Source organism: Carassius auratus, chromosome 2, assembly GCF_003368295.1.
Source record: "Carassius auratus strain Wakin chromosome 2, ASM336829v1, whole genome shotgun sequence".
In the NCBI taxonomy this organism is placed as follows: Eukaryota; Metazoa; Chordata; class Actinopteri; order Cypriniformes; family Cyprinidae; genus Carassius; species Carassius auratus.
In genome coordinates, this window is record NC_039244.1 from 29,100,993 (window position 1) to 29,128,974 (window position 27,982).

Consider the following 27,982-nt stretch of genomic DNA (forward strand, 5'->3'; position numbering starts at 1 on the left):
GGGCCATGTGCTTGTGTTGTCTGGTTTCCTTGCCCCGCCCCCTTCTTATCCTAGTTTTGTCATTATTGCTTTACCTGTGTCACCTGTTATGTCTTCATTAGTCTCCCTATTTCTATCCCCTTGTGTTCACTGTCTTGTGCAGTTCATTGTTACACCTTGAAGATATGTTGTATAATCTGTGTTTGTTTATCTGTAGTTAGAGTTCTTGTGTGAAGGGTTTTTTTTGTTAATTGTTTGGTCCTAGTCTTGTTAAGGTATTTGTCTTTGCCCTAGTCGTGGTTTTCCCCCTCGTGGGTTTTGTTTTCCCCTTTTTTCAATAATAAACCCTGTGTGTCGTGCATCCTGTCTGCGCCTGAGTTCATCCCTAACCTCCACGTGACAATGTGTAAAAAAGTTTATGACAATGTGCTTGGCAGTTTATGACAACTAGATTAAGCATTTAATGACTTATACGATGAACTAAAGACAAGATGTTTTGAGGGGTAAGACTATTGCACAGAAAACTATAATACATTCACAACATGACCTTAGCAACCGATAATGTAGGAAACTGCATAAACTGTGCATAATCAATTGCATGAATGTACAAAAGCAATTGCAACTTGTTCAAAAGAATGAGAAACTGGTTTTATGATGTGTATAAATGACTAGATGAAATGGAGGTTGTGCAAGTAGTTTTGAGATTTTAATTTCTGATTTGAAAAATGCACCAAAGTGACTGAGAAAAACTCTATTAAACAAACAAATCACAAAAATGGCAATAAAATCCAAGGGGGACTTCAAGTTAATATTTGGGAATCCCTGCATCCCATGAACAAACATTAATAAACATGAAAACAGAAATGACATGGTCAAAGTCTTCCAGGTTTTAACTATTTATGTCAGTTAATTATCGGCACTGTTTAACTTTAATAATTATTCGTCTGAATCATCTCTGATTATGAGCATTTTAAAATGAAATTTAATCTAATTATATGTACTTATTTTTTTGGTAACACTTTATTTTAAGGTGTCCTTGTTACACTTTACATTTTCTTAATATTATAATAACAAATAATTATGCAATATTACATGCAAGTAACTTCTAAATAAAACCCTAGTCCTAACCCTAACTATATAGTAAGTACATTTATTATTCAGTACTATGTATAGTTACAGTGTAACAAGGTCACCTTAAAATAAAGTGTAACCCATTTTTGGAATCTGATTATGTAATCCAGATTACATGCAACCAGTTACTACAAGCACTGAATATAAATGCTGTCAGAATCATCAGTGCTAAAATGGGAGAAAAGCATTTAGACAAATTCAAGCTTAGACTTTCCAGGACGGCTGTCACAGTTTGAATATGAAAGACACTGGAAAAGTACAAGCTGTGCAAAAGCTAATACTGCCAAATGCCTGAATTTAACCTACATTTGTGTAGCCCGTTTCAATCATGTGATCACTGTGAAGGCATTGCCAAGCTACTGTGACACTTACAGCTGTTGCAGGGTAAGAAGAGCAAAAATAATGCACATTTTCCATATTTTTTATGTACACTGTGAATCAAATCAGATATTTATGACATGCCAGTGTGATAGCAACATTTCAACTTTAAGGTACCGTACCTTTTATCAAGACACTCTCAGAATCTCTTAAAGTAGCAAGGTGTTTCTCGTTTTATCCATTAGATTTATTTTTGTTCTAATTCCCAGTGTTTAGAAAGTGATTTATTAGAACTCGCCGAGGAACAAATATATTCGTTGTTGAGGTTTGCTCTAAATGAGTACAGACGTCTTAACTGTGCTACAAATCTGTTTCAGCTCATCATCTGACAAACTAAATGATAAGCCACTCTCACAATCACATTCTAAAATGTAAAACACATTTCCATGGTAACCAGTTTTTCTATGTCCTGATTTCCCATAGTGCGTGTGTGTGTGTGTGTGTGTGTGTGTGTGTGTGTGTGTGTGGGAGGGAGGGGGAGCATTGGGGCAGAGAGAGCGAGAGAAAGAGCGTGCGAGAGAGAGAAATGGGGGCGGGTGAGTGCGAGAGATGAGGCAATATGTGATGGTTAAAGACCACATTCACTGTTATAGAGCACAGTACCAGTGTAACAGGTATCACAGTCATCTGCGCATCGAGAAAAAACAGGCTAAAACATTTTATAGCCTGAGAAGATCTAGAAGTGTCAATTTTGGTCACTTGAAAAGGATTTCATGATCTGATCATGGCAGAACATTTCCAAGAAAAGGATACAAGGCTTCAAAAAAGACATGCAGCCATCTGATAAACAGGACTGTATTTTTTAAAACCTTTCTTATTTATTATTATTATTTTTTTAATCACAAAAAGTTTCTTTACGGAGCGCAACAGGCAGGACTGAGCAAACCTCGTGAGATTTTCTTCGAGCTGGTTTGCCGTTGGAAGCATGGAGTAAAGCTGGGATCGTCTATGAAAGCTGGGATTGATTATTCCAGATCTTGAGACATGGCTCAGTCTGAAGAGATGCCTAAGGAGGTGAGCGCCGAGGAGAAGGCAGAGATCGCGTCCGCCGGGGAGATCAAACGGGCTCGGACCATGGCTCTCTACAACCCCATCCCAGCCAAACACAACTGTCTCACCGTCAACAGGTCTCTCTTTATCTTCGCTGAGAATAATATGATCAGAAAATATGCAAAGAGGATTATAGAGTGGCCATATCCTTTCATAAGCCTTTCGTGAATAATGCAATTACAAGTTGCATGCAATAATCACCAGTTAATTTACCTGTTTGATGGTTGTGTTGTCTTACCTGCTTTATCTTCCGATTGAAGTTACCTGCCCTTTTGCTTTTGTAAAAACATTTCGGAAACATTTAGTAAAAACTAATGTGCATTTCTTTGTGTGCTGGAAGAATTCATGTTCAAGAATGAAAGAAATGCAGACTGTATACTGTATGTGTGTAGGCAGTTCTTTGTAATGTATTGGTTGAATTTGTGTCAAATAACAAGACTAGACTAATCAACAAGACCTAAGGACTAACTGAGGCTAGTTAACCTGAAAACCAAAAAAAACAGAACTTTAAAATAAAAACATAACAATATTATAACAAAAAGACAAGTACGCAGTATGACAGCATAAACCAACAAAACATTTACAGAGCCCCTTCTCTACATTCTATCTCTCTAAAAAAAAAAATAAAAAAAAATAATAAAGTACAAAATCTGTCACTGGGGCAGTAGCTTTTAAAAAGGTGCAGTTTAGTACCTTATTTACCCTTAAAGAGCGCATATCAGAACCTGAAACATACATATTAGTGCCTAAAAGTTGCATATTTGTACCTTAAAGGGATCCCTGGATATTAAGACATGTCTTTTATTGAAATATGTATAGGTGTATTTTATTTTTAAAAAATCAACATCATTTTTAAACTATGGGAGGCACCATTATTTTATGTGCACAGTATATTTTGTGTGTATGACGAAAATGGTTGCACTCGTGAGCTACTGATGCTTTTTACCACGACACACCTCAGGAAAATAAAATACTGATTCAATACCACATTGTGTGGCATTTGGTTGTAATTTTCCGTCAGAGGGCAACAAGAGAAGCAAAATAACACTTCACTGATTTCCTAGCTATAACAAGAGGAGAAAATAATGGGAAGATGCATTTGGATTTATAAAATTTCCTAAAGACATGCTTTTTTCTCTCTCTAATTTAGCCCTAATGCCTTTGAGTATTTTAGTAAACCTCAGCTACTGAAACAGTTTACAAACGGCAGAGATAAGAAACGCTATGCCATCCTTTTAGGATGTAACAGGATGGATTTCCCTCAAGAGCCGGGTCGTTTAGACTCCTTGTGGGGAAAAATCAATGGCACAACATTTGATTTAAGCCTATACTTATATCCATCACTATATGTAAGTTCTTTCAGTAGTCATCATATCAAATTTATTTATTTATTATTATTATTATTTTTTTTTTTTCCAGATTTGTCTATTCCGAGTTGTGTTGCAGTAGAAACAGCAACAGGTAGCAGCAGCAGCTCACCTAGTGCAACCATTTTACGAATAATTAATGGAATTAATGGTACATATTAGTACCCATTGATAGTCTGGTGATGGATTTATTATGTCCAATGCATTGCATAACATCCTAAACTTTAAACAACTCAATCATGGCAACTAAAACTCAATAATGTCTAAGTTCTGGTGGATGTTGACAGCTGTAATCTGGGTTCTCTGGTCACCGGGCTGCAAACATGAACACTAAAGTGGACCTGGACCACAGGTTTCTGAACTTATGGTTGTGGATGACCTGGGATTCAGGACTGTGGTGTACATGGATTGTGACCTTGTGGTGGTGCTGGATAGTGACCCAAGCTGGCTGTAGAAACTGACTGTGTGATTGCAGACACAAGCATATGGGCTGGGGTATCAGTTGCAGTGACATGACTTGACATGCACAAGCGGCGGTGCCTGTTGAAAGCCATTGTTCAAAACCAACTGGCAGGAGCGCATGGGCCGAAAAGATGCACTTGGGAATAAGGCTTGGTGTAGCTGATCAAGAAGCGAGGGTGTACATGATTGGTGCTCAAGAATGGGTGGCTGTGGCAAGCATTGGAGCCAGGGGATGTAGCAACCATGACACGAACAGGGGCTATAGCAGAGCGCAGGGTTGCCCTCACTTTATCCTGAGACAAGGGTCGTGACATTAAAACCTGGCCCAGGAAACTCATATACATCCTGGAGAACAGAATGCAGTGGATTCTGGACTTGCAGTCATGAGATATGATATTCAGTAGATATCATATTCAGTAGATATGATATGATATTCAGATATGATATTCAGTAGATATCATATTCAGTAGATATCATATTCAGTAGATATCACCTGTTTATTAAAGCGGTCCTATCAGCCAGTTGTGTACAGTGGCCATGTTGGATTTGGGATCTATTGAGTATTCCGGTATTGCGTCTATATTCACTTCACTTTTGCAAAATGCCAGTGCAGAGAGAGACCCAAATATTACCTTTTATATATCTTTACAGATTTAATGATATCACTTAAAATGCAATTAAGATCTGTATTGCTCTAATTACTGTTCTATAAATGTTAATTGAGCCATCCGGATGTTTAGGTCAGGCAGAGATGAATGAAGGAATGCACTAATCCTTACTGTTCAAGAAATGAAAGTTTACTTGAACTCATGCTGTGTGAACATTGCTACACAATGTCTTGTTCCCTTACCAATTTTGTAAATGTACAAGTTACTTATTTCTCAAAAAAATGTTTTTACTGTATCGATTACACCATTTGCCTTGTAAGACAGTTCATCTTCGTAAAAAGCCATTTCTCAATTCTGTGCAATGAAAGTGGGGGCTATAAAAATATCATATGAATAAATAGCTCTAGATATAATTAAAAGGTTTATTTTACTTTAGTTCATTAATGCAAACAGTTTGTAAAAATCTACTGTATGCACTGCTCATAGAAACCAGAAAATGATTTATGTAACAGATGCTCTTAAACTCATTTTCACAAAACAGATAAATACCTATAAAAACACTCAGGCAAATACCAACGCCAATAATATATTAATTAATAAATGCAAACCTACAATAATGAAATTATACAGAACCAGTTATAAATGAGGTTACCAAATGAAATTAATAAAACATACACTGATTTCATAAGGTACAGTAGGTTGAAGTCTCTGAGCATCTCTAAAATTTATATAACTGCACAATTGTGTGGTTTGTGTTTGAATGAAAAGATACCTGTGGAACCACTGACGCTGAACTGCATTATCAGCAGCAGAAAGAATGATGCAATTTCAACTTTATATCTTGACAAATTTCCATAAAGAGATACACAATAATGCATTATTGCAGCAACTCTCTTCATAAACTGTTTCATACTCGCTGTTTTCGATGAAAACATTTCATTCCTTCCGAAGCACAGAATGTATTCTGAATGGTTAACTGGTCCAGTGCATTGTGATTGGCAAACCACTTAGATTGTGTTCTGGAAATGTCACGGCCCTTATCATAACCGTGACACAGAGACAACACTCTATTAAAGCAGCTGCTGTTCTTTGTCTTCTGTAGCACAGCTCAACCAGGCCTTGCTCACCTCTTTTCAACCCTGCAGACCTTTTTATGCTTAAACTTCAACATTACACACTTACTAAAGTTGAAAAAGCACATGATGTTGCCTGTAAGATGTGTTTCTGTCGATCCCATCAAAAGTGGAAAGTCCTAAACACAGGTGTAAATGGGGAATGAAATGTTTTGAGCTTGTCTATTTTCGACCAAGTCTAGAGGTAGCTGGAAATGCATTCGAACCGATAGCTTTCATAGTGTTAATGCTCATTTTGTTGAATTTGCTTGAATAACCACTTAAGACCGCCTCCTCTCCACCTACTGACCTAATGCATAAACATTACAGGATGTGTTATTGAAGTACACTAGCCATACAGAATTTAAACCTTGCCATCTGAAATCGTAAGCTGTGTTTGATGGGTTTTGACACAAACCCAAAGTGTTTGGTATAGTTTTGCAGCTGTCAGTGCAGAAACATAAGCTGCTGGTCTTTGTTACATTGTATTTTGTGTCTTTTAGCGTTCATATGTACAAACTAGGGCTGGGATAAATTTTTTAAAAGATTAATCTAGCGATTATTTTTTCGATGCATCGATTAATCTAACGATTATTATTTTTCCCCAGACCGATTTGATTTCGATTATCTCCCCATTAATTGACTACTAACAGTTTATACATGTTGATTTACATATCTGAATGAAAAAAACATGAATTCCTTAACATTGCAATATATGTTTATTGCTCTAAAAATTACAAAATAAAAGACTGACTAAGAATATATTACTTTGCACTTGTATAGAGATAGCATTCAATAAAACCTTGAAGCCTTGAAAACACATAGCTTACTGAAACAAGCTTACTGAACACATAGGGCCTAGCTTACTGAAAAAAAAAGTTATTCTTTCAGATGAAAATAACAACAACTTGAAGTCTAGCATTCAATAAAAAAGGTCACCCAAAATACTTGTTTAGAGCAATTGAAAGAATACAGTAACCAATGCAAACTTGAGGGATTTATGCTAATACAGAGAGTGCTTTTCCCAAAAAAAAAAATTCTGAATGCTCCACGTGAAACTTTGGCGTTCCGCCCTTTTTCTATCGTGTCTAATGGTTTTGGTTAATATGCACGAGAGAGAGAGGGAGAGAGCAAGACACCGCTCGTGTAGTTTGAAGACTGTGAGTGCGCGAGCGCACGTGAAACTTTGGTGTTTCGCCCTTTTTCTATCGTGTTTAATGATAACCAGCACAAGGGAGAGAGAGAGCAAGAAGCGCTCGTGTTGTTTGAAGACTGTGAGTGCACACGCAGCCGGGGCTCTCTCTCGTACCCACCCTGTCAGGCGCAGCAGTCATTCTATTCTACATCACTCACCGATCAAATAAGGCTTTGACAGCAGCCAAAAAAAAGATAAATGCAGAAAAACCCCTAGATTGGTTATATAACGTTGGACAGAATGTTGATCCGATATATTCAGCGCACATAAGGTAAACGTTTTGCAAACGTATTTTAGAGAAATAAAAACAGGTTGACGAATCAATGCCCATATTTTGCGTCAGCGTATTTTTTGCATCAATGTCATCAATGACCTCGACGCGTTGTCCCAGCCCTAGTGCAAACCCGATTTTTTTTTCTTTTTTTTTTCTTTTTATAACAGTCTGCTAACATTTGGGGACTGAGGAGAGAAGTCGCTCAAGTTTAGGAATAGGAATGTTGTCCCATTCTTGTCTAATACAGGCTTTTAGCTGCTCAACTGTCTTGTAGCATCTTTCTCTTTATGATGCGCCAAATGTTTTCTATGGGTGAAAGATCTGGACTGCAGGCTGATCATTTTAGTACCCGGATCCTTCTTCCATGCAGCCATGATGTTGTAATTGATGAAGTATGCAAGGTATTTCCTGATAGAGACGATGTTTGGATGGGAGCATATGTTGTTCTAGAACTTGGATATACCTTTCAGCATTGATGGTGCTCATCTTTCCAGATGTGTAAGCTGCTCATGCCACACACACTCATGCAACCCCACACCATCAGAGATGCTTCTCAACTGAGCGCTGATAACAACTTGGGTTGTCCTTGTCCTCTTTAGTCTGGATGACTTGGCGTCCCAGTTTTCCAAAAAGAACTTCAAATTTCGATTCGTCTGACCACATAACAGTTTTCCACTTTGCCACAGTCCATTTTAAATGAGCCTTGGGCCCAGAGAAAATGCCTGCACTTCTGGATCATGTTTAGATAAGGCTTCTTTATTGACCTATAGAGTTTTAGGCAGCAACGGCGAATGGCATGGTTGTGTTCAACAACAATGTTTTCTGGAAGTATTCCTGGGCCCATATTGTGATTTCCATTACAGTAGTATTCCTGTATGTGATGCAGTGCCATCTAAGGGCCCGAAGATCACGGGCAGCCAGTATGGTTTTCCAGCCTTGAGCCTTACGCACAGAGATTGTTCCAGATTCTCTGAATCTTTGGATGATATTATGCACTGTAGATGATGATAACTTCAAACTCTTTGCCATTTTTCTCTGAGAAACTCCTTTCTGATATTACTCCACTATTTTTCACCACAACATTGGGGGAATTGGTGATCCTCTGCCCATCTTGACTTCTGAGAGACACTGCCACTCTGAGATGCACTTTTATACCCAATCATGTTGCCAATTGACCTAATAAATTGTGAATTGGTCCTCCAGCTGTTCCTTATATGTACATTTAACTTTTCCGGCCTCTATGGGGGAAGTCGTGGCCTAATGGTTAGAGGGTTGGACTCCCAATCGAAGGGTTGTGGGTTCTAGTCTCGGGCCGGACGGAATTGTGGGTGGGGGGAGTGCATGAACAGTTCTCTCTCCACCTTCAATACCACGACTTAGGTGCCCTTGAGCAAGGCATCGAACCCCCAACTGCTCCCCGGGCGCCGCAGCATAAATGGCTGCCCACTGCTCCGGGTGTGTGCTCACAGTGTGTGTGTGTGTTCACTGCTCTGTGTGTGTGCATTTCGGATGGGTTAAATGCAGAGCACAAATTCTGAGTATGGGTCACCATACTTGGCTGAATGTCACTTCACTTCACTTCACTTCACTTAATGCTACCTGTCCCAACTTTTTGGGAATGTGTAGCTCTCATGAAATCCAAAATGAGCCAATATTTGGCATGACATTTCAAAATGTCTCACTTTCTACATTTGATGTGTTATTTATATTCTATTGTGGATAAAATATAAGTTTACGAAATTTGTAAATTATTCCATTGCTTTTTTGCTCACAATTTGTATAGTGTCCCAACTTTTTTGGAATCGGGTTTGTAAATTACACAAGCTTATTTCACAATATTAGATCAAATGTCAAAAAAGTCCACACAAAGAAATGAGGAAAGTGGTCGAATGTGACAAAAGAGATGGATTAAAACACCTGGTGTAAATGGGAATGTGTCTCCCTCATCTACCTGTGTGTGATCCGACTGACCAAACCCATGTTACAGTTTTTCTCCATTGGTTTGCCTCATTTCTTTAAAAAGAATCTACATTTTCAAAACTCTAAGATCATCCATAAAAAGAATCAGTGCAACAGAAATGGCAAAGATCCTTCTCAATTGCTTTGGCTCATTTCTTGAAACAGACAGGACATTCTCGATTTGGAGATCCTGGTTTGTAGATGTGAACAGCTTGGGTGCTGATAGTACACAAGTTTGGTTTGAGATGTATATGACCTCATCTGTAGCAGATATGGGCGCTGACTCAGGGTCCATGGTCGACATGAGTGTGGACTCATGGCTGTGAACATGACAGCAGATGGAAGTGGGAAATCTGGCATTCGTGGGCAAAACTGGGGGAAAAGAGTGAACACCATTCACCATGACTTTGCCTGTAATTGCAACAATTAAACAAATATATTTGAGAACAGTCTCATTAAAATCTATCAAATGAGAGATCTTACAAAACCAGGCCCATTGGAAAACTGATCATGTAGTGGCTAGTTTTGCAACACTAAAAGCATGTTTAATTTTATCCAAAACAGATGGATGTGAATCTGGCAGTGGTAATTTTCTGTATTGCGGCAGTTTGGAAATTAAATGTCCAGTGAGTGGTGCTAAAAGGTCAGTGCTCTATTGCATCTAAAAAAATAAATAAATAACACACCTACACTAAACCTAAATGAAAGTTTTGAGAAATTATTCAAGTTTTACAAATTATTTTCATCTTCGTGCCCATATTTCTTTTTCCTTTTCTATATCACAATGACATTGTAAAGTTTTTTTTTTTTTTGGTCAGACCACTAGTAAGTGTAACTGGGAATTCTATCCAGTCTCTTTCAATCAATATCCCACATACAGTAATGTGTAAATGTGTACATTTGGATATTTAAAATTTAATTAAAATCAAATTTATGCATTTAGCAGACACTTCTATCCAAAGCGACTTACAGTGCATTCAGGCTATAAATTTTTACCTATCATGTGTTCCCTGGGGAATCAAACCCCCAACCTTGCACTTGAGACCGAAATGCTCTACCAATTGAGCTACAGGAACACTATATACTGAATGGATACAGAAGCATATTGTCAGGGTTGACAAGGGAGGAACTCAAGTGCAGACAGGATTCTCAACACAAAAGGGTTTATTTACAAAAAGGGAAAACAAAAACCCACGAGGGGGAAAACAAGGACTAGGGCAGATACAAAAATAACTAAACAGGACTGATTAGACAAGATAAACAAAGACTCAAAACTAGAGAACACTAACTACAAATAAACACTCACGGTTATACAGGACACAATATCTCAAAGGGGTTACCAGGTTATAATCACAGGTGAGGAACACAATGAACCGACGCAAGACAGAGCACACTAGGAGATCTAAATAGGGGAACAATTGAGACACGACAGGTGGCACAGATAGCAATCACGACACGACTAGGTTAACAAGGGGGGCGGGGCAAGGGAACGAGAAAACACAAGCACATGGCCCAAAGGCAAGGCCATGTGCTTGTACACAAAACACGGGTCTGTCATGATCCTGCCTCAAGACTAGGAAAAATCAAGGACACGAGGGCAGAATCATGACACATATTGCATACTGTTCAATACAGTAACTATCATCCAAAATGTCGCCATAGTTTACATCAGAACTTTCCTCCAGAGAACACTGTTATATTGACAACATGACTAAGCAATTTGATTTGTCTTATCCATAAACTGTGACACAAGGACTTGTCATTCTGATGGCACTGATATGCTCATTGACACGGATTTTTATTTTTGAGAGATGAACTAAGGATTTTGAGCAAGAGACTGGCTTTTGCAGGTAATCCATGGTGTTTTGCTGTTTGTATGAGTTGTTTTGAGAAATGCACTTACTGTTTTACAAATGTCAAGGATGATTTGAGACATGTACCTAAGCGACTGAGAAAAACTGTAATTGTGATGATTTTGGCTCACATTTAACAAAAACTGACCAGTTCACTATCTCAACAAATTAGAATATGGTGATATGCTAATCAGCTAATCAACTCAAAACATAGGCAAAGGTTTCCTGAACCTTCCATGGGGAAGACTGCTGATCTGACAGTTGTCCACAAGACAATCATTGACACTCTTCACAAGGAGGGTAAGCCGCAAACATTCATTGCCAAAGAAGCTGGCTGTTCACAGAGTTCTGTATCCAAGCATGTTAACAGAAAGTTGAGTGGAAGAAAAAAGTTTGGAGAAAAAAAAGATGCACAACCAACTGAGAGAACCACAGTCTTTTGAGGATTGTCAAGCAAAATCGATTCTAGAATTTGAGTGAACTTCACAAGGAATGGACTGAGGCTGGGGTCAAGGCATCAAGAGCCACCACACACAGACGTGTCAGGGAATTTGGATATAGTTGTCATATTCTTCTTGTTAAACGACTCCTGAGGCATCTTACCTGGGCTAATGAGAAGAACTGGACAGTTGCCCAGTGGTCCAAAGTCCTCTTTTCAAATAAGAGCAAGTTTTTTATTTGGAAGCCAAAGTCTTAGAGTCTGGAGGAAGGGTGGAAAGCTCATAGCCCAAGTTGCTTGAAGTCCAGTGTTAAGTTTCCAAAATCTGTGATGATTTGGTGTGCAATGTAATCTTCTGATGTTGGTCCATTGTGTTTTTGTTTTAAAAAGTCACTGCACCAGTTTACCAAGATGTTTTGGAGCACTTCATGCATCTTTCTGCTGACCAGCATTTTGAAGATGCTGATTTAATTTTCCAGTAGGATTTGGCACCTGCCCACACTGCCAGAAGCACCAAAATTGTGTTAAATGACCATGGTGTTGGTGTGCTTGACTGGCCAGCAAACTCTCCAGACCTGAACTCCAGAGAGAATCTTTGGGCTATTGTCAAGAGCAAAATGAGAAACAAGAGACCAAACAATGCAGATGAGCTGAAGGCCACTGTCAAAGAAACCTGTGCTTCCACACCACCTCAGCAGTGCCACAAACTGATCACCTCTATGCCATGCCGAACTGAGGCAGTAATTAAAAGTAAAGGAACCCCTACCAAGTATTGAGTACATGTGCAGTAAATGAACATACTTTCCAGAAGGCCAACAATTCACAATTTTTTTTTGTTGAGATGAGATGAGATGTTGAGTAAATTGGAGGGTTTTTGTTAAATGTGAGGCAAAATCATCACAATTAAAAGAACCAAAGACTTAAACGACTTCAGTCTGAGTGCATTGAACTTATTTAATGCATGAGTTACAAAAATTGAGTTGAATTACTGAAATAAATGAACTTTTCCATGACATTCTTATTTATTGAGATGCACATGTAATAATACATTCTGGTGGACGTGTTTTGAAGTCATAATATAGTATCATTTGAAGTGTCATACAAAAAATAAGTCTTTATTAATGGATAATCTGACACTGTAATCATAATTTAATTGAATATTTTCTGACAACTGGTCAGCTGGAGTCATAGGTGCACATGGTATTGGAAAATGTAACAGCAACGGTCTTCTACTGCTGCAAACATGCTCTGAATTTGACCTACTCATCACCAACACGATATTCCAACTACCAAAGTGTAAGAAAACGTCATGGATGCATCCTCGTTCACACAACTGGCACTTGATTGACTAAGTCATCATGAGGAGGAGCGACCGGCACGATGTCAGGGTGACCAAGACTATGTGTGGTGCTGAGTGTTGGACTGACCATCGTCTCATTATCTCCAAACTTAACATCTGGATTAAGCCTAGCAGATGCCCACTAGGACAAAGACATGTCAAGAGTCTTAACATCACTCGCCTACAACAGGAACACACCAGGCTGGCATTTGTTGAGGCTTTAGACCATCACCTGGAGTCTCTAAGCATACAGACGTTGAGGCAGACTGGGCTGCTCTCAAAACCATGCTGCATTCTACAGCCCTTGAATAACTTGGTGTTACATTACGTACACATCAAGACTGGTTTGATGAAAAGGATGCAGAAATACGAGCACTCCTTGACGAAAAACATCGCCTGCATAAAGCATATCTGAATGACAGCAGCTCAAGTTTAAAGAAAGTTGCCTTCCTCAACATTCGCAGGATTGTTCAGCAGAGACTCAGAGTCATGCAAGATGCCTGGCTGTGCGCAAAAGCTGTTGGAGATTCAATCCTACGCTGACAGTAACAACACCAAGTGCCTCTATAATGCACTCAAGCAGGTCTATGGTCCGCAACACTCAGGAACTTCAGCTCTTCTGAACTTAGATGAACAACACTCCTTACGGAGAAGGACAAAATACTTGAAAGGTGGGTCAAACACTACAGTGCGGTCCTCAATCGGCAGTGTTGTGGGTAATGCGTTACAAAGTAATGCGTTAGAGTACTCTAATTACTTTTTTCCTGAAATTTGTAACTTAACGCGTTAGTTTCGTGCGTTAGTAATCAGTAACTTCGTTATTTTTTAAAAAAAAGTAATCCGTTATTTTAAGGAAAGGAAAATTCCGACTGCATCCTGCTTTTTGTCAGACAGTAGTCCTAGGTCTACTGTGCCACCTGCGGATGTATCAGCGGAGCCGAAGCTCTGTGATGGTAAAGTCAATGGCTGTGATGCGTCTGTGCCCTGCGCCTGACCCTGTGTGTGTGGGTTTTTTTTTTCGAACTCCCAGCAAGATAGCAGAGAGGACAGCGTTTGGTTTATGGAAGTACGCACATTATTTTCAATTTGTCAACGAAAAAGAAAAGAACATAACGGTAAAATGCACACTCTGCTTTGGTGAAAAGCTTCTGTCGCCAAAAATTCTACCTCAAATTTAACGCTACGTTTTAATCACTACTTTGAAGAGTAAATGTAAGAGGACTGTGTTAAAGCGAATTTAGGCTTGTGACTGTGAGTGACACTTTAATAATAATTAGTTCGGCTATTAAGCGATTTGTCATTTGCCTTTGTGGCAGTGAAGGATTTAATTCGGTTTGTTATCATTTTTGTTTGACAGGCAGCTGTTAATTTCTGTTAGATCATTGGCTGGCTGGTTGTTCATCATTTTTAAATGGATTTAAATCTGCAAGCCTGTTTAAGGTTGTGTTTACAAGTAAGCATACTTGGTTACGTTAGGTGCGAATTTTGATTAATAATATGTTCTGTGATAATAAATAAATAAAACGCCATGTGGAATAGCCGATTGCTGACTGTCTTTCCTGTTATTGTTATCCTGCAGTGTTAATTTAGTCGGATGACTGACGTTATTCATTGTCGGGAGTCACGACTTCTAGGTGCATTTAAAGGGGCCGGGGGCTATGTCTGTCGTGTGTGAGCCGCTGCAAACGGCTTTTAATTTTTGGTAACGCATGAGTACTCTAACGCGTTACTTTTATGAATAGGTAACGCTGTATCATAACTGATTACTTTTAATTGATGGTAACGTTGTAACCTAACTAACTACTTTCCAAAGTAACTATACCCAACACTGTCAATCGGCCATCATGCATAAATGAGGAGGGCAATTGCGAGATTGGCTCAATTTGAAATAAACCAGTCCTTGGCTGTTCTACCATCCATTGAGGAAATCAGCAAAGCCATAACACTTCTCTCATCAGGCAAAGCTCCAGGGTCCGATGCCATTCCAGCAGAAATCTACAAGGCTGGAGGGCCTCACTTAGTCGAGAAACTGACCAACCTCTTCCAGGCTATGTGGAAATTAGAAGCCGTTCCCAAGGAGTTCAAGGATACTACTATAATAAATCTATATAAAAGGAAAGGCAAACGGCAGTACTGCGACAACCATAGAGGCATCTCCATACTATCAGTCGCTGGCAAAATCTTGGCAAGAATTCTTTTGAACCGCCTAATTGTCCATCTAGACCAGGGTCTGCTACCTGAGAGTCAGTGTGGTTTCAGAAAAGACCGTGGAACCACTGACATGGAATTTACTGCTCGGCAGTTACAGGAGAAATGCCAAGAACAAAATGTTGATCTATATATGGCTTTCGTTGATCTAACAAAAGCATTCGACACAGTCAGCCGGGAGGGCCTATGGAAAATCATGGCTAAGTATGGGTGTCTAGACATATTCTCAGTTCATTGTCAAAAGCTTTCAGCCGTTGACAAGTTTACTTACCTTGGTAGTACACTGTCTCGTGCTGTGCACATAGATGATGAAGTTAACATCAGGATTGTCAAGGCCAGGCAGCCTTTGGACGTCTTCGTGACTCGGTATGGGAAAGGACTGGCATCAAGCAAGAGACAAAACTGAAGGTCTACCGGGCTGTTGTCTTACCAACTCTTCTGTATGGGTGTGAAGCCTGGACAGTCTACCAGCGCCATGCCAAAAAATTTAATCATATCCACCTGAGCTGTCTAAGGGAACTGCTGAGGATCAAGTGGCAAGACAGAATCCCTGACACGGAAGTCCTCAGCAAAGCAAATATCACCAGCATCTACACCATGCTTGCGAAAGAAACAGCTTAGATGGACTGGCCATGTGACCAGAATGCCCTACGTGAGACTTTCAAAACAAGCACAAGGTGGCCCCAGAAAGCGCTACAAGGACACCCTTAAAGCTTCCTTGAAGAGCTTTGACAAACAAAATGACAAAACGTGCCATGGTCATCATCAACTGTGATGGACGAATAAGAAGAATTTAACTGAATAGGAATTAAAGTTGTTGGTGATTTACTGCCAGTAGTGATCGTTTCAGATGGAAACTGCAGTTAATTGTATGTATAGATATGTTTTTGGAGCGGTAGAGTAGTAAATGTAGATGCATGTTTTTGTATGACGCTATGTGTCTCTGTCCTTGAATAAGAGAGAACAGTTTGTTTGCCTGGTTCTTAGATGATGGTTTTTCATTCTTCTTCAGGAAAAAAAAAAGTTGGAACCTAAGTGCAGCTGAATAATGACAAAAAACAGCAAATCTGTTAAAGCTACCTACATTCATTTTTATGGCCCTAAACTCTTACTGTAAGCAATAATTATTTAATTTATCTATTTGTTAGGACACTGGGAGAAACATCTGAGACAAAGTTGGTATTTAAATAAAACATAATGTCAACTCAGTTAAGTTTTTTCATAATGATTATATCAAAACCCCTGAGATTGTGTTTGGGGAAGATAAATCACAAATATCTTTAACTATCAAACTGTTCTGGACAATTAGACAGCTTCAGATTTCATTAATATTTTGAAGGCAGACTGAAAAATGTGTGTTTTGCAGGGCCGCTGCTAACCAAATGCGTGCCCTAAGCAGGATTGTATTGTTGTGCCCCCCTTCCTCAAATATGATAAAAAAAAAAAAAAAAAACGGTCTCAGGTTACGTATGTAACCATGGTTCCCTGAGTAGGGAACGAGACACTGCGTCCTCTAGGGGGCGCTTTGGGGAACACCTCGTCGTGACCCGTGTCTGAAGCATACAATGAAAAAACACCAACTTGTTGGCCGTCGACAGCCTCCGACGTCACTACCGGCGCGACTATAAATCAGCACCGGGAGAGCACGTCATTATCTTCTTCGTCTGAAGCTTGCGTCCGAAGCATGGCAGAGAGCTAGAGGACGCAGTGTCTCGTTCCCTACTCAGGGAACCATGGTTACATACGTAACCTGAGACCGTTCCCTTTCGAGGGAACTTCGAACTGCGTCCTCTAGGGGGCGCTTTGGGGAACAGTATACCCACGCCGCCATGCTGAGGGGAATGCAGGCCAGAATCATGGCGAGCACTAAGTACCAACTCTACCATTACTATGGGAGTTGCCCCTGGGACGTTTAGACGGCTGTCTGTGACAGTACCCCTTATGGCCAAAAAGGCCTAAGCTACATACCCAACTTAATTGTTAGGGCCTCGGCCCTGGGTAGAGCTGAAGGCTTGGAATCAGGAAAGATTCCTTTAAAGGGATACGGCTAAGAACCTAGCATTTGTACCAAGTCCTGCCTGTCACACAGGGGCTACCGCTAGCTTACGCATAAGCTTGCTGAAAGAGCTGTCTCAACAGTTCTCTAGTAGCAACACCCCGTTTAGATAGGTATCCGAGGATACATAGGTGGAGTGGCGCCCAAGATGAACGGGGCTTTTACCAACTCAAGAAAGGGCACGAAGCAACCGCGCGAAGCCCTCACCATATAGGATTTTAGAAAGAACGCAGAATACTAGCGTGCAAACTTACCACAGTGTGGATTTCAGAAAATGTGCAAAGACTACACGTGCACACTTACCATAGCATGGATTTTCAAATACTGTTCTAAGAAGGGGCTCTCGTGGCACTCTGATAGAGCAGCTCATAGATGGAATGTTGCATCTTAAAACAGTATGATTGAGAGTCATCAACTCGATCTCTGGAAACAATACTGGAGCGCTCTGGGAAAAAAACAGAGAACTCCGTCTCGTACGAGAGGAGAACTCCGAGCTCAGAGTAGCGCACTCATAGGTGACCCATTTTTTGGAAAAAGGGGAGCGCTGCTAAATTACCACGAGAATCAATAGCCCCTCATGTTGAGAAAAGCGATGCTTGAGGTGTATAAACAAATACACACTGGCTGAATGGAGCCCAAGGAACCAAGGTCTAATCATCTCAAGAAAGGGAACGAAGCGTTACCCCTCATCGTACAAGATTTCAGAAAGTTTGCAGAGACTTGCATGCAAACTTACCACTTGTGGATTTAGAAAGTGCGCAAAGCGTTCACATACACACTGACCACCATGTGGTTTTGAGAAAGTACACAAAGCTAAGCGTGTGTACTTAAAGGTTCCTAAGCATCGTAGAGGAGCTGAATCTCGGGAGAGGCAAGCTCAATTTTACAAACCTCGGGTGAGGGGAGCATCACCTGAGGCAGCATATACAAGAAGACTTCTGTAACTGCCACCTCCACTTCCCGGTAGATACGACAGCACCCCTAAGCGGCCAGGAGACCCCTCGGGGTGACCTGGCCAGACATCCATGAAATTCCCTGCAGTGCTGTGCCAGGCCTGATGATCAAGGAGGCTCCCTCAGAAACCTGTGATCTCAGCCGCCTAATACCGGAACATGAAGCCGGATGGCTGCTGCTGACGAATGTTTAGTAAACACTGTAACTGAGCACTGCAAAGGAAACTCAGACAGAGTTTATTAGTAGACACGTAACCACCAGCAATTAAATACACATAAGTATATACAGAGAGGGTTACATTTACTCACTCACCCTCCTACGCCGGAGCCCCGCTCAAGGGGTACCTCCTTTTAACCTGGACCATCAGTTTCAGGTTGGTTGCTATGGACATAGAACCATAAAAAATATTATAGGTCCAGCATAGGAGACTGTTATGCGAGAGGTTTCCACCTAACCTCGATCAGGTGGAGAGCTGGTGGTTACAGGGGAATTAGGAAGGGGAGGATAAAAGCAGAAGTTAACCTTTCGAAGTCGATTAACGCATATACGCGTTATGTTCTTTTCTTTTAGTAGATACCTCGGTATCATTCTGATTCAGACGAGAACACTGCCTCGTCTAGATCATACCTCTTAGGTTCTGCTTACCTCCTCGTGACCCACGATTCCTCTAACCCCTGCCCGCAGGTGGGGGAGGAGCGCGAGTTGCGACACTAGCCTTCTGTGCCCATCTTTGATCCTCAGATCGAGACAGGCCAGGACCCCTATGTTGTTTGGGCTCAGACCTGGACCTTCGTGGGACGAAGGATCTGAAAGCAGCAGAGCGCGCCTTCGTCTCCCTGAACTTTTCAAATCGCCGCCTCAACGGAAATACCGAAAAGTTCAGAAGGCGAAACCTGAGCATCGAGCAGAAAGCATTTTCTGCATGTCTGTTCATCCACAGATGTCTCTCCGCTGCCACCATGGCCGCCATAGTCCTGCCCCATGGCGGAGGCGGCCTGCTTGGTAGCATGGAGAGAGATCCGTGGTGTGGCGCAGCTCAGCTACCAGATCGGAAAAAGGCCCCAGCCTCTATCCAGGTCTCTTAGCAGATCAGTCTGATATGCTTGAAGCACCAGCATTGTGTGTAATAAAGCCACAGCCTGACCTGCTACTGCGTATGCCTTGCCATTTAAGCGAGATGATTTTCTGAAGGGGCTTAGATGGCAAGGAGGGAGATTAAGAGAGGAGGTTTCCCCTGCAGAAAGAAAACATTTTTCACATATAAAAATTTATAAATTATTTATAAAATTTTTAGCTCTTTCTACAGGGGCATTCCCTCCTAGCCGCTTTCACGCATCACCTCGATGTCGGCAGATTACTTTAATGCCGAAACCAATGGATGCAAAAAGAAAACGGCATCTTTCATTTCTTTTTAATCTCTGTATGGAGATCATGCACAAATGAAAGGCTCACCTGAGCTGGAGGGTTATGGTCAAAAGGTAATTTTTGCTCAATAACCTCCAACAGCTCTACATACGCAGGGCAGGAGAATTGAGAAGGCTCAGCCTCAGCTTCTTCACCATCCTCAAATATCTCCTGCTTTTCCTGGGTAAAAAACCCAGCAGAGCACTAACCTCAGTATGAGAAAGTGTTATAACATCATCCTCCCAAGGCTCTCTCTCGTCCGCCGCCCCTTTTTTTTTTTTTTTACGATCTCGAAAGGGAAAGTCCCTCTTTAAACCATTCAGACAGATCCATCTGTATTCTCACGAGCTCATTTTCTTTCCTGCCTCAGCGTGGACAGATCCTGAACCGCGGGAAGCAGATGGCTTGCTTTTTTTTTTTTTTTTTTTTTTAGAAGAGAGACGAACGAGAGCGGAGCTTTTTCCATTGAAAAAACGCTCACAGTGCACGCAGATTGCCTCCTCAAAGACATCGCGTGCGTGCTCTTTACCCAAACAAATGACGCAAAGATCGCGTGTGTCATCGGGTGTCAAATAACGCCGACACGGATGCACACATCGTCTAAACGCTTGCTAGTTGTCGCCATGATAAACAGAGAAAGATCGCCCTTACCGGTTCTTTCAGATGCACGCTTCAAACAAAACAGTCAGTTGAAGATGAAGAAGATGATGACGTGCTCTCCCGGTGCTGATTTATAGTCGCGCCGGTAGTGACGTCGGAGGCTGTCGACGGCCAACAAGTTGGTGTTTTTTCATTGTATGCTTCAGACACGGGTCACGACGAGGTGTTCCCCAAAGCGCCCCCTAGAGGACGCAGTTCGAAGTTCCCTCGAAAGGGAACTACTATAAGGGTGAAAAGAAAACTTTAATCAAACAAAAAAGTAAGGAAAAAAAGAGGATAAAAGCAGAAGTTAACCTTTCGAAGTCGATTAACGCATATACGCGTTATGTTCTTTTCTTTTAGTAGATACCTCGGTATCATTCTGATCAGACGAGAACGCTGCCTCGTCTAGATCATACCTCTTAGGTTCTGCTTACCTCCTCGTGACCCACGATTCCTCTAACCCCTGCCCGCAGGTGGGGGAGGAGCGCGAGTTGCGACACTAGCCTTCTGTGCCCATCTTTGATCCTCAGATCGAGACAGGCCAGGACCCCTATGTTGTTTGGGCTCAGACCTGGACCTTCGTGGGACGAAGGATCTGAAAGCAGCAGAGCGCGCCTTCGTCTCCCTGAACTTTTCAAATCGCCGCCTCAACGGAAATACCGAAAAGTTCAGAAGGCGAAACCTGAGCATCGAGCAGAAAGCATTTTCTGCATGTCTGTTCATCCACAGATGTCTCTCCGCTGCCACCATGGCCGCCATAGTCCTGCCCCATGGCGGAGGCGGCCTGCTTGGTAGCATGGAGAGAGATCCGTGGTGTGGCGCAGCTCAGCTACCAGATCGGAAAAAGGCCCCAGCCTCTATCCAGGTCTCTTAGCAGATCAGTCTGATATGCTTGAAGCACCAGCATTGTGTGTAATAAAGCCACAGCCAGACCTGCTACTGCGTATGCCTTGCCATTTAAGCGAGATGATTTTCTGAAGGGGCTTAGATGGCAAGGAGGGAGATTAAGAGAGGAGGTTTCCCCTGCAGAAAGAAAACATTTTTCACATATAAAAATTTATAAATTATTTATAAAATTTTTAGCTCTTTCTACAGGGGCATTCCCTCCTAGCCGCTTTCACGCATCACCTCGATGTCGGCAGATTACTTTAATGCCGAAACCAATGGATGCAAAAAGAAAACGGCATCTTTCATTTCTTTTTAATCTCTGTATGGAGATCATGCACAAATGAAAGGCTCACCTGAGCTGGAGGGTTATGGTCAAAAGGTAATTTTTGCTCAATAACCTCCAACAGCTCTACATACGCAGGGCAGGAGAATTGAGAAGGCTCAGCCTCAGCTTCTTCACCATCCTCAAATATCTCCTGCTTTTCCTGGGTAGAAAACCCAGCAGAGCACTAACCTCAGTATGAGAAAGTGTTATAACATCATCCTCCCAAGGCTCTCTCTCGTCCGCCGCCCCTTTTTTTTTTTTTTTTACGATCTCGAAAGGGAAAGTCCCTCTTTAAACCATTCAGACAGATCCATCTGTATTCTCACGAGCTCATTTTCTTTCCTGCCTCAGCGTGGACAGATCCTGAACCGCGGGAAGCAGATGGCTTGCCTTTTTTTTTTTTTTTTTTTTTTAGAAGAGAGACGAACGAGAGCGGAGCTTTTTCCATTGAAAAAACGCTCACAGTGCACGCAGATTGCCTCCTCAAAGACATCGCGTGCGTGCTCTTTACCCAAACAAATGACGCAAAGATCGCGTGTGTCATCGGGTGTCAAATAACGCCGACACGGATGCACACATCGTCTAAACGCTTGCTAGTTGTCGCCATGATAAACAGAGAAAGATCGCCCTTACCGGTTCTTTCAGATGCACGCTTCAAACAAAACAGTCAGTTGAAGATGAAGAAGATGATGACGTGCTCTCCCGGTGCTGATTTATAGTCGCGCCGGTAGTGACGTCGGAGGCTGTCGACGGCCAACAAGTTGGTGTTTTTTCATTGTATGCTTCAGACACGGGTCACGACGAGGTGTTCCCCAAAGCGCCCCCTAGAGGACGCAGTTCGAAGTTCCCTCGAAAGGGAACTACTATAAGGGTGAAAAGAAAACTTTAATCAAACAAAAAAGTAAATGAATAAATTATATTATTTACAAATTAAAACTGTAGCTCTTGACATTTACCTATGGCTATAACTTAATCATGACTCTAAATTATTTTATAGTCTCAAGCATTCAGAAATCATGCAAAAGGAAAATAAGCAGTTTTATTATGATAAAAATCTTTGTAAGGGTTGTGATATGCACATTTTTTGTTGAAGAAATTATAAAGGCTGTGTCATCCATAGCAAAAAGGTGACCAAAAAATGAAATATTAATTAGTAAGTACCTTGGGAACTAGCCTAATCAAGGATTAGATTGTCCTGTAGGTGTAACAGAAGCAATTACAAGGCATTTGTCTCCTTTTCCAGGCATTTGTAACATGTACATAAATGGTTTATTTTGTATTTGCCAACATTATGTATTTTAACAGTGTTATTATTAACCAATCATTATTGCCTCATTAATTTTGCTGCTGATGGCTTACGTCTATTTTTATAGCAACAAAAACAACAACAAAAAATTACAGTATATTAATACTTCTTTGTTAATTATTATTTGAAGTAACAAAACCATGGTTAATTTACAGTTACCATTACTACAAGAATGATGATTTGTGGAGTTATTGTTAAAACCTTGGGTAATTTTCGTTAAGGGAACCTAAAAACAAATTATATAAAAAATAAAAAAATAAACTTTCACAGTAATGTGCCTGAAAGTGATAAACGGGCCTTGTATTTACCTAAATGATTTATAATTTATTTTAATATATATTAAAAATGTATAAGTTGTGCATTATAGCTGACACCTAGATGAACAATTACAGTTGTTTTTAAGACTGTAAGTCCTTCTCCTCAAATGCTACTAACGTTAGAAAAGTGTATACCAATATCGCGCGTATACGGGGACCGAGAGAGCTCAATACGCTGCAACTTAAGAAAACACATGCAAATTGAAAAGTACACCAGCATGCATATAACGAAATACGCTGCAAATCCTCACAACACATACACATTAAGAAACAATTAATGATGCATTGCAAATTTATTATTATTAATCTTGAAATTATATTTAGCTGAGGAAATTAAAGTTAGCCATCATAAGTAACGTTTTACATTTAATCATGTAATTATTCAGCTAACTTAGGCTAATACTATCCAAAAGATAAAGAAATCATGCAATCGTGGGGCCCTATTTTAACGATCTAAAATGCAAGTGTCAAAGCGCGAAGCACAATTTAGTTTGTGGGCGGGTCTCGGCGCTGTTGCTATTTTCCAGGCGGGATAAATGGCTCTTGCGCCCGGCGCAAATCTAAAATGGGTTGGTCTGAAGTAGCTTCATTATTCATAGGTGTGGTTTGGGCGTAACGTGAAATAAACCAATCAGAGCGTCATCCAACATTCCCTTTAAAAGCAGGTGCGCAAGTTCCATTATGGATTGCTATTATTATGGTGTATTTACCAGGCGCACGCCAGGAGTGGTTCACAGCCGAGGAGACTGATGTTCTTGTAAGAGCAGTGAAAGACAGAGAAGTTGTGTTGTATGGGGATGGGAGAAACCCACCCAAAATAGCATCGGTTAAACAGGCGTGGGAGGAAATAGCCACAATTGTTTCATCGATTTTTTTTCCTGGTTCTTGACGGACAAACCAATTTGTCAGATGTCCTTATATACATATATGACCTCAAACATGTCTGATCCTTAATTACTACAATTAGCCTCAATAATTTGTAAGCTAGATTTATGCCTATTTTTTCACATCTTCGTGGCACACCACAATGATTTCCGTCATCTCAAGTGTTAATATTTTTTTAGTGTTTTTTATTTTTGTAACAATTTATGATTAGCAAAAATAACTGTTGCATCTGTGTAGATTACATGAGCAAAGTGTATGCGCGTTGTGCACGCTATACACTATGGTCAAGTATGCGCCCTTAAAATAGCACAATGAACAACGCGCAACGCGCCACTGACTTTAGACTAGGTTTTTTCTGGTCAGTGGCGCAATTGTTTAATGGAACAGCAAAATAGCACCAGGGATTGTTTGCGCCGGAACGCGCCTCCTTTTTTGCGCTGAACCACCCAGGGAGCGCAAGTTCATCCACTAGTTTAGCGACGTGCTTCTGTGGAGGGAAAAGTGCGCTTTGCGCAGGTGCAAAATAGGAATGACACATGCGTCGGTGTACGAAGTCAATTGCGCTGGGTGCAAGATAGGGCCCAGGGTGTTTTAAAAAAAAAAATTCAGTTCACCAACAGCTCCACAGACCAGTAGCCACTGCACGATAAGCAAATCTCAGCCAGGTCTGATACTTTTTGGGGTATCCTTGAAACATTTCCATTGTGGTCAGTGCTATTTGCAACTCATTTGTTAATTTGCATGTTGTTATGAAGGATTTGCAGCGCGTTCCGTTATATGCATGTGCTGTGAGGATTTGCAACACTTGTGTTAAACTGATGAAGTGTTTTTTTTTTGTTGTTGTTTTTTTGCTGGTGTTTTTTACATTTTTTTATTTGCATGTGTTTTATTAAATTGCAAAGCGTTGTTTTCTTAAGTTGCAGCGCGTTGATTTCTCTCGGCCACCGTACATGTAACTTTAGAGACGGCCCCTAAATTTGAGACTCTCGAACGTCCAATGTCAAGCCAACTTTATGCCTGTTTTGTTTTGTTTGTTTTTTTTTTTTTTTTTGTAGTTTTCTTTTCTCTGCACTGGATTGCTGATGTCCTTTACCCGGGCATAGATGTCCATCCATCAGTCATGAACATTTGAGATGAGCACGAGAAATAGAGGTTTCCCCAGTACCAGCTTTAAACAAAGCAGAGCTAACGTTACCTCACAAACGCTGCTTTATCAGGCATATAACATACAAGTCTTTCTTCAGAAATACAGTGATATAAAAACACCTGTGCCTTTTTTTGATATTTAAACATATAAATGTAAGGAATTATTATTATTATTATTATTATTATTATTATTATTATTATTCAACGTGCAGTACGTACTAATGTTTATTCAACGAAGCCTTTTGGAAAATCGATCAGTTTTAAGATTGTGGCGAGTCTCCACAAATAAATAAATGTATGGGAAACACATCCCAGAGCACAACCACCTGAGCCCAACTTCAGTCTACTCATCACCTTGACTTTAACTGTGTTTGTAGATGGCACCGCAGCCAAACCGATGTACACAACACAGACCGGAAGTTAACTTAGGGCCAGGCATGTGCGCCCGATGAAACCGTCTATAGGGAGCAGCCATACTGGTGTTATGTGTTACAGACATATGGACAGGGATGCAGTGGAGGCTAAACGCACGTAAACGCCATTTACCCACCTCCCAAAATTCGGAAATAGCGTATACCCACCTCCAAAGTGCGTTTATCCACCTCTAAATAGCCTACAGTTCCTATGACATTTTAAATTAAGCTTATGTCATTTTAGTTTCATATTGTTCATTATTAGTTTCATAGGTTGTTTGTTGTTAAAGACAAAGTATTTCATATTGCGCTGCAACTTGTCAGTGTTGACCAATTGCTTGTGGTGTTGCCAGTAGTGGGAATTTCGGATCATTTTACTGACTTGGATCTTTGAGTCTCGTTCGGCAAAATGAACTAATCTTTTCTCTTCCCATCTCTATGGGACAGACATGAAGAATAAAAGACTCGGACCTCACCTGTCGATTCAGAACCCATCTGTTGTGTAATGCGCATGTGCAGTCAACACAAAATGAACGAATCACTCTCTGAGACAACTCGGTAGTCCTGAGTCATATTAAAGATTCGTTCAAAATGAACGACAGGCAACAGACTGCATCAAGATTCAAAAATGGATGTCAGGAAATTAATAATAATAATAATAATAACAACAATAATAACGTTCGTTTTTGTAAATAGAACTCATACAGCAGCCATTCATCTCATCTCCGATTTATTTGTGTCCGTATACATACAATATCCACGATCCGCCAGGGCTATAGTCCAATGGTGCGCACATTTGAAGAGATAATAATTTTATGACATGTTTGTAAAATATTTCGTCATACCGAATAACATTTCTATTAATTTTACACTGATTTATGCGATTTTAAGAGCTAAAACAGCTAACCGAGCTATTCGCGTCGTCTATGACATCAGTGCGATATCATTAGTTTGTAAAGCTGTCAATCATCTCATGTGAACCACGTGACCAAAAGGATAAGCTGTTTGTGTCATTGCAGTCTGTGTCATTGATAAAATATATGAAAGACAAAAGTAAAAAAAAATATTTGATTCCAGCTTGTTAAATGTGAATATCTCCTTGCGTCTTCTCTCCTCTGTGACAGTAAACTGAATATCTTTGAGTTGTGGACAAAACGAGAGGACCATTTGAGGACCATTCCTGGGCTTTTGGGGAAACACTGATCCACATTTTTCTGACATATTATAGACCAAACAACCAACCGATTAATAGAGAAAATATTCAACAGATTAATTGACTATGAAAATAATCCCTAATCATTACGTACAAGTGCATTGCATTGGAACCCCTGTATATAAGCCTCCCTCTCTATTCCTCTTTTTAAAATAACTGTTCTCTCTGTTTTATCATTTAGTAAACTTTATAGATTTCAACCTTATTATTCCTTCTTGAGTCTCTTTAACAAGAACTTAGATGAATGTATGAATTGAATAGTGATTGTGTGACCTATATGAGGGAATAACCAGTGATACCCTTGGTAGTAATATCAAATGAAAGCCTATAGTGATGTCATCAGGATACACATACAGTGGCCCACCTTACCATGACCAGGATGTGGTCACCCAGAATTTATAGTTTACCCACCTCTTTTTTTACCTCTACACCTCTGCATATGGATATGAGGAAATTGTGATGTTTATTAGACTTGCTGAGTACTAGTTTTTCTACTACTTAACTAACAGTAGTTGTCACCCTGATTTAGTTCCTGGTTTCTTGTACATCATGTATAAGCCCATGTTTACTCTGTGGCTTTTGTTACTTGTTCTTTTCAATACTTGTTGAACAACTGGCTACTACAATGTATTACACAACAAACTGAATAGAGTATATATGACATTTTTTTTGACATTCCTTCAACTTTAATGAATTCACCTCTACCGATCCAATCAACAGCTACCGATTTCAAGTCATTGCACATGCCTATGAGGAATGCACATGATTTTCATACTTGAGCCTGAAAGCACATTACAAGCAGCTCTTGAGATAATGTTTGGATGTTTCTCAGGTGAGCAAAACGCGCAGTCAACCCTCCCTGGAGGAGGTTAACTGTAGAAAGCAGGTTGCTATGGCAATCCTCGCTGCTAGAGAGATGCCAAAAATAAAAAGCTGAAAATTCTAGGTTAGTGCACTGACTGAACTGACATTACTATGCTTGTTATTTTATAAAGACATTTTAGTGGCTGTATAATAGCTTCCAAGTATTTTACCTGACTTGCAACCATCTTATTTGACAAGAATGGTGAAAATGGTTT

The 27,982-nt window shown here is 40.4% G+C and overlaps 1 protein-coding gene across 2 annotated transcripts in view; it reads left to right on the plus strand.

Annotated features, from left to right (window-relative positions):
- The first annotated feature begins 1,259 nt into the window (after positions 1–1,259).
- LOC113039639 (voltage-dependent R-type calcium channel subunit alpha-1E-like) overlaps positions 1,260–27,982 on the plus strand; it is a 109,613-nt gene continuing 82,890 nt past the window's right edge. The window contains exon 1 of one of the 2 annotated variants that reach the window (XM_026197614.1): positions 1,260–2,681. In XM_026197614.1, the coding sequence (XP_026053399.1) occupies positions 2,473–2,681 (209 nt within the window). In that variant the 5' untranslated portion in view covers positions 1,260–2,472. The remainder of the gene's footprint in view (positions 2,682–27,982) is intronic. The other variant, XM_026197607.1, reaches the window with a different exon arrangement.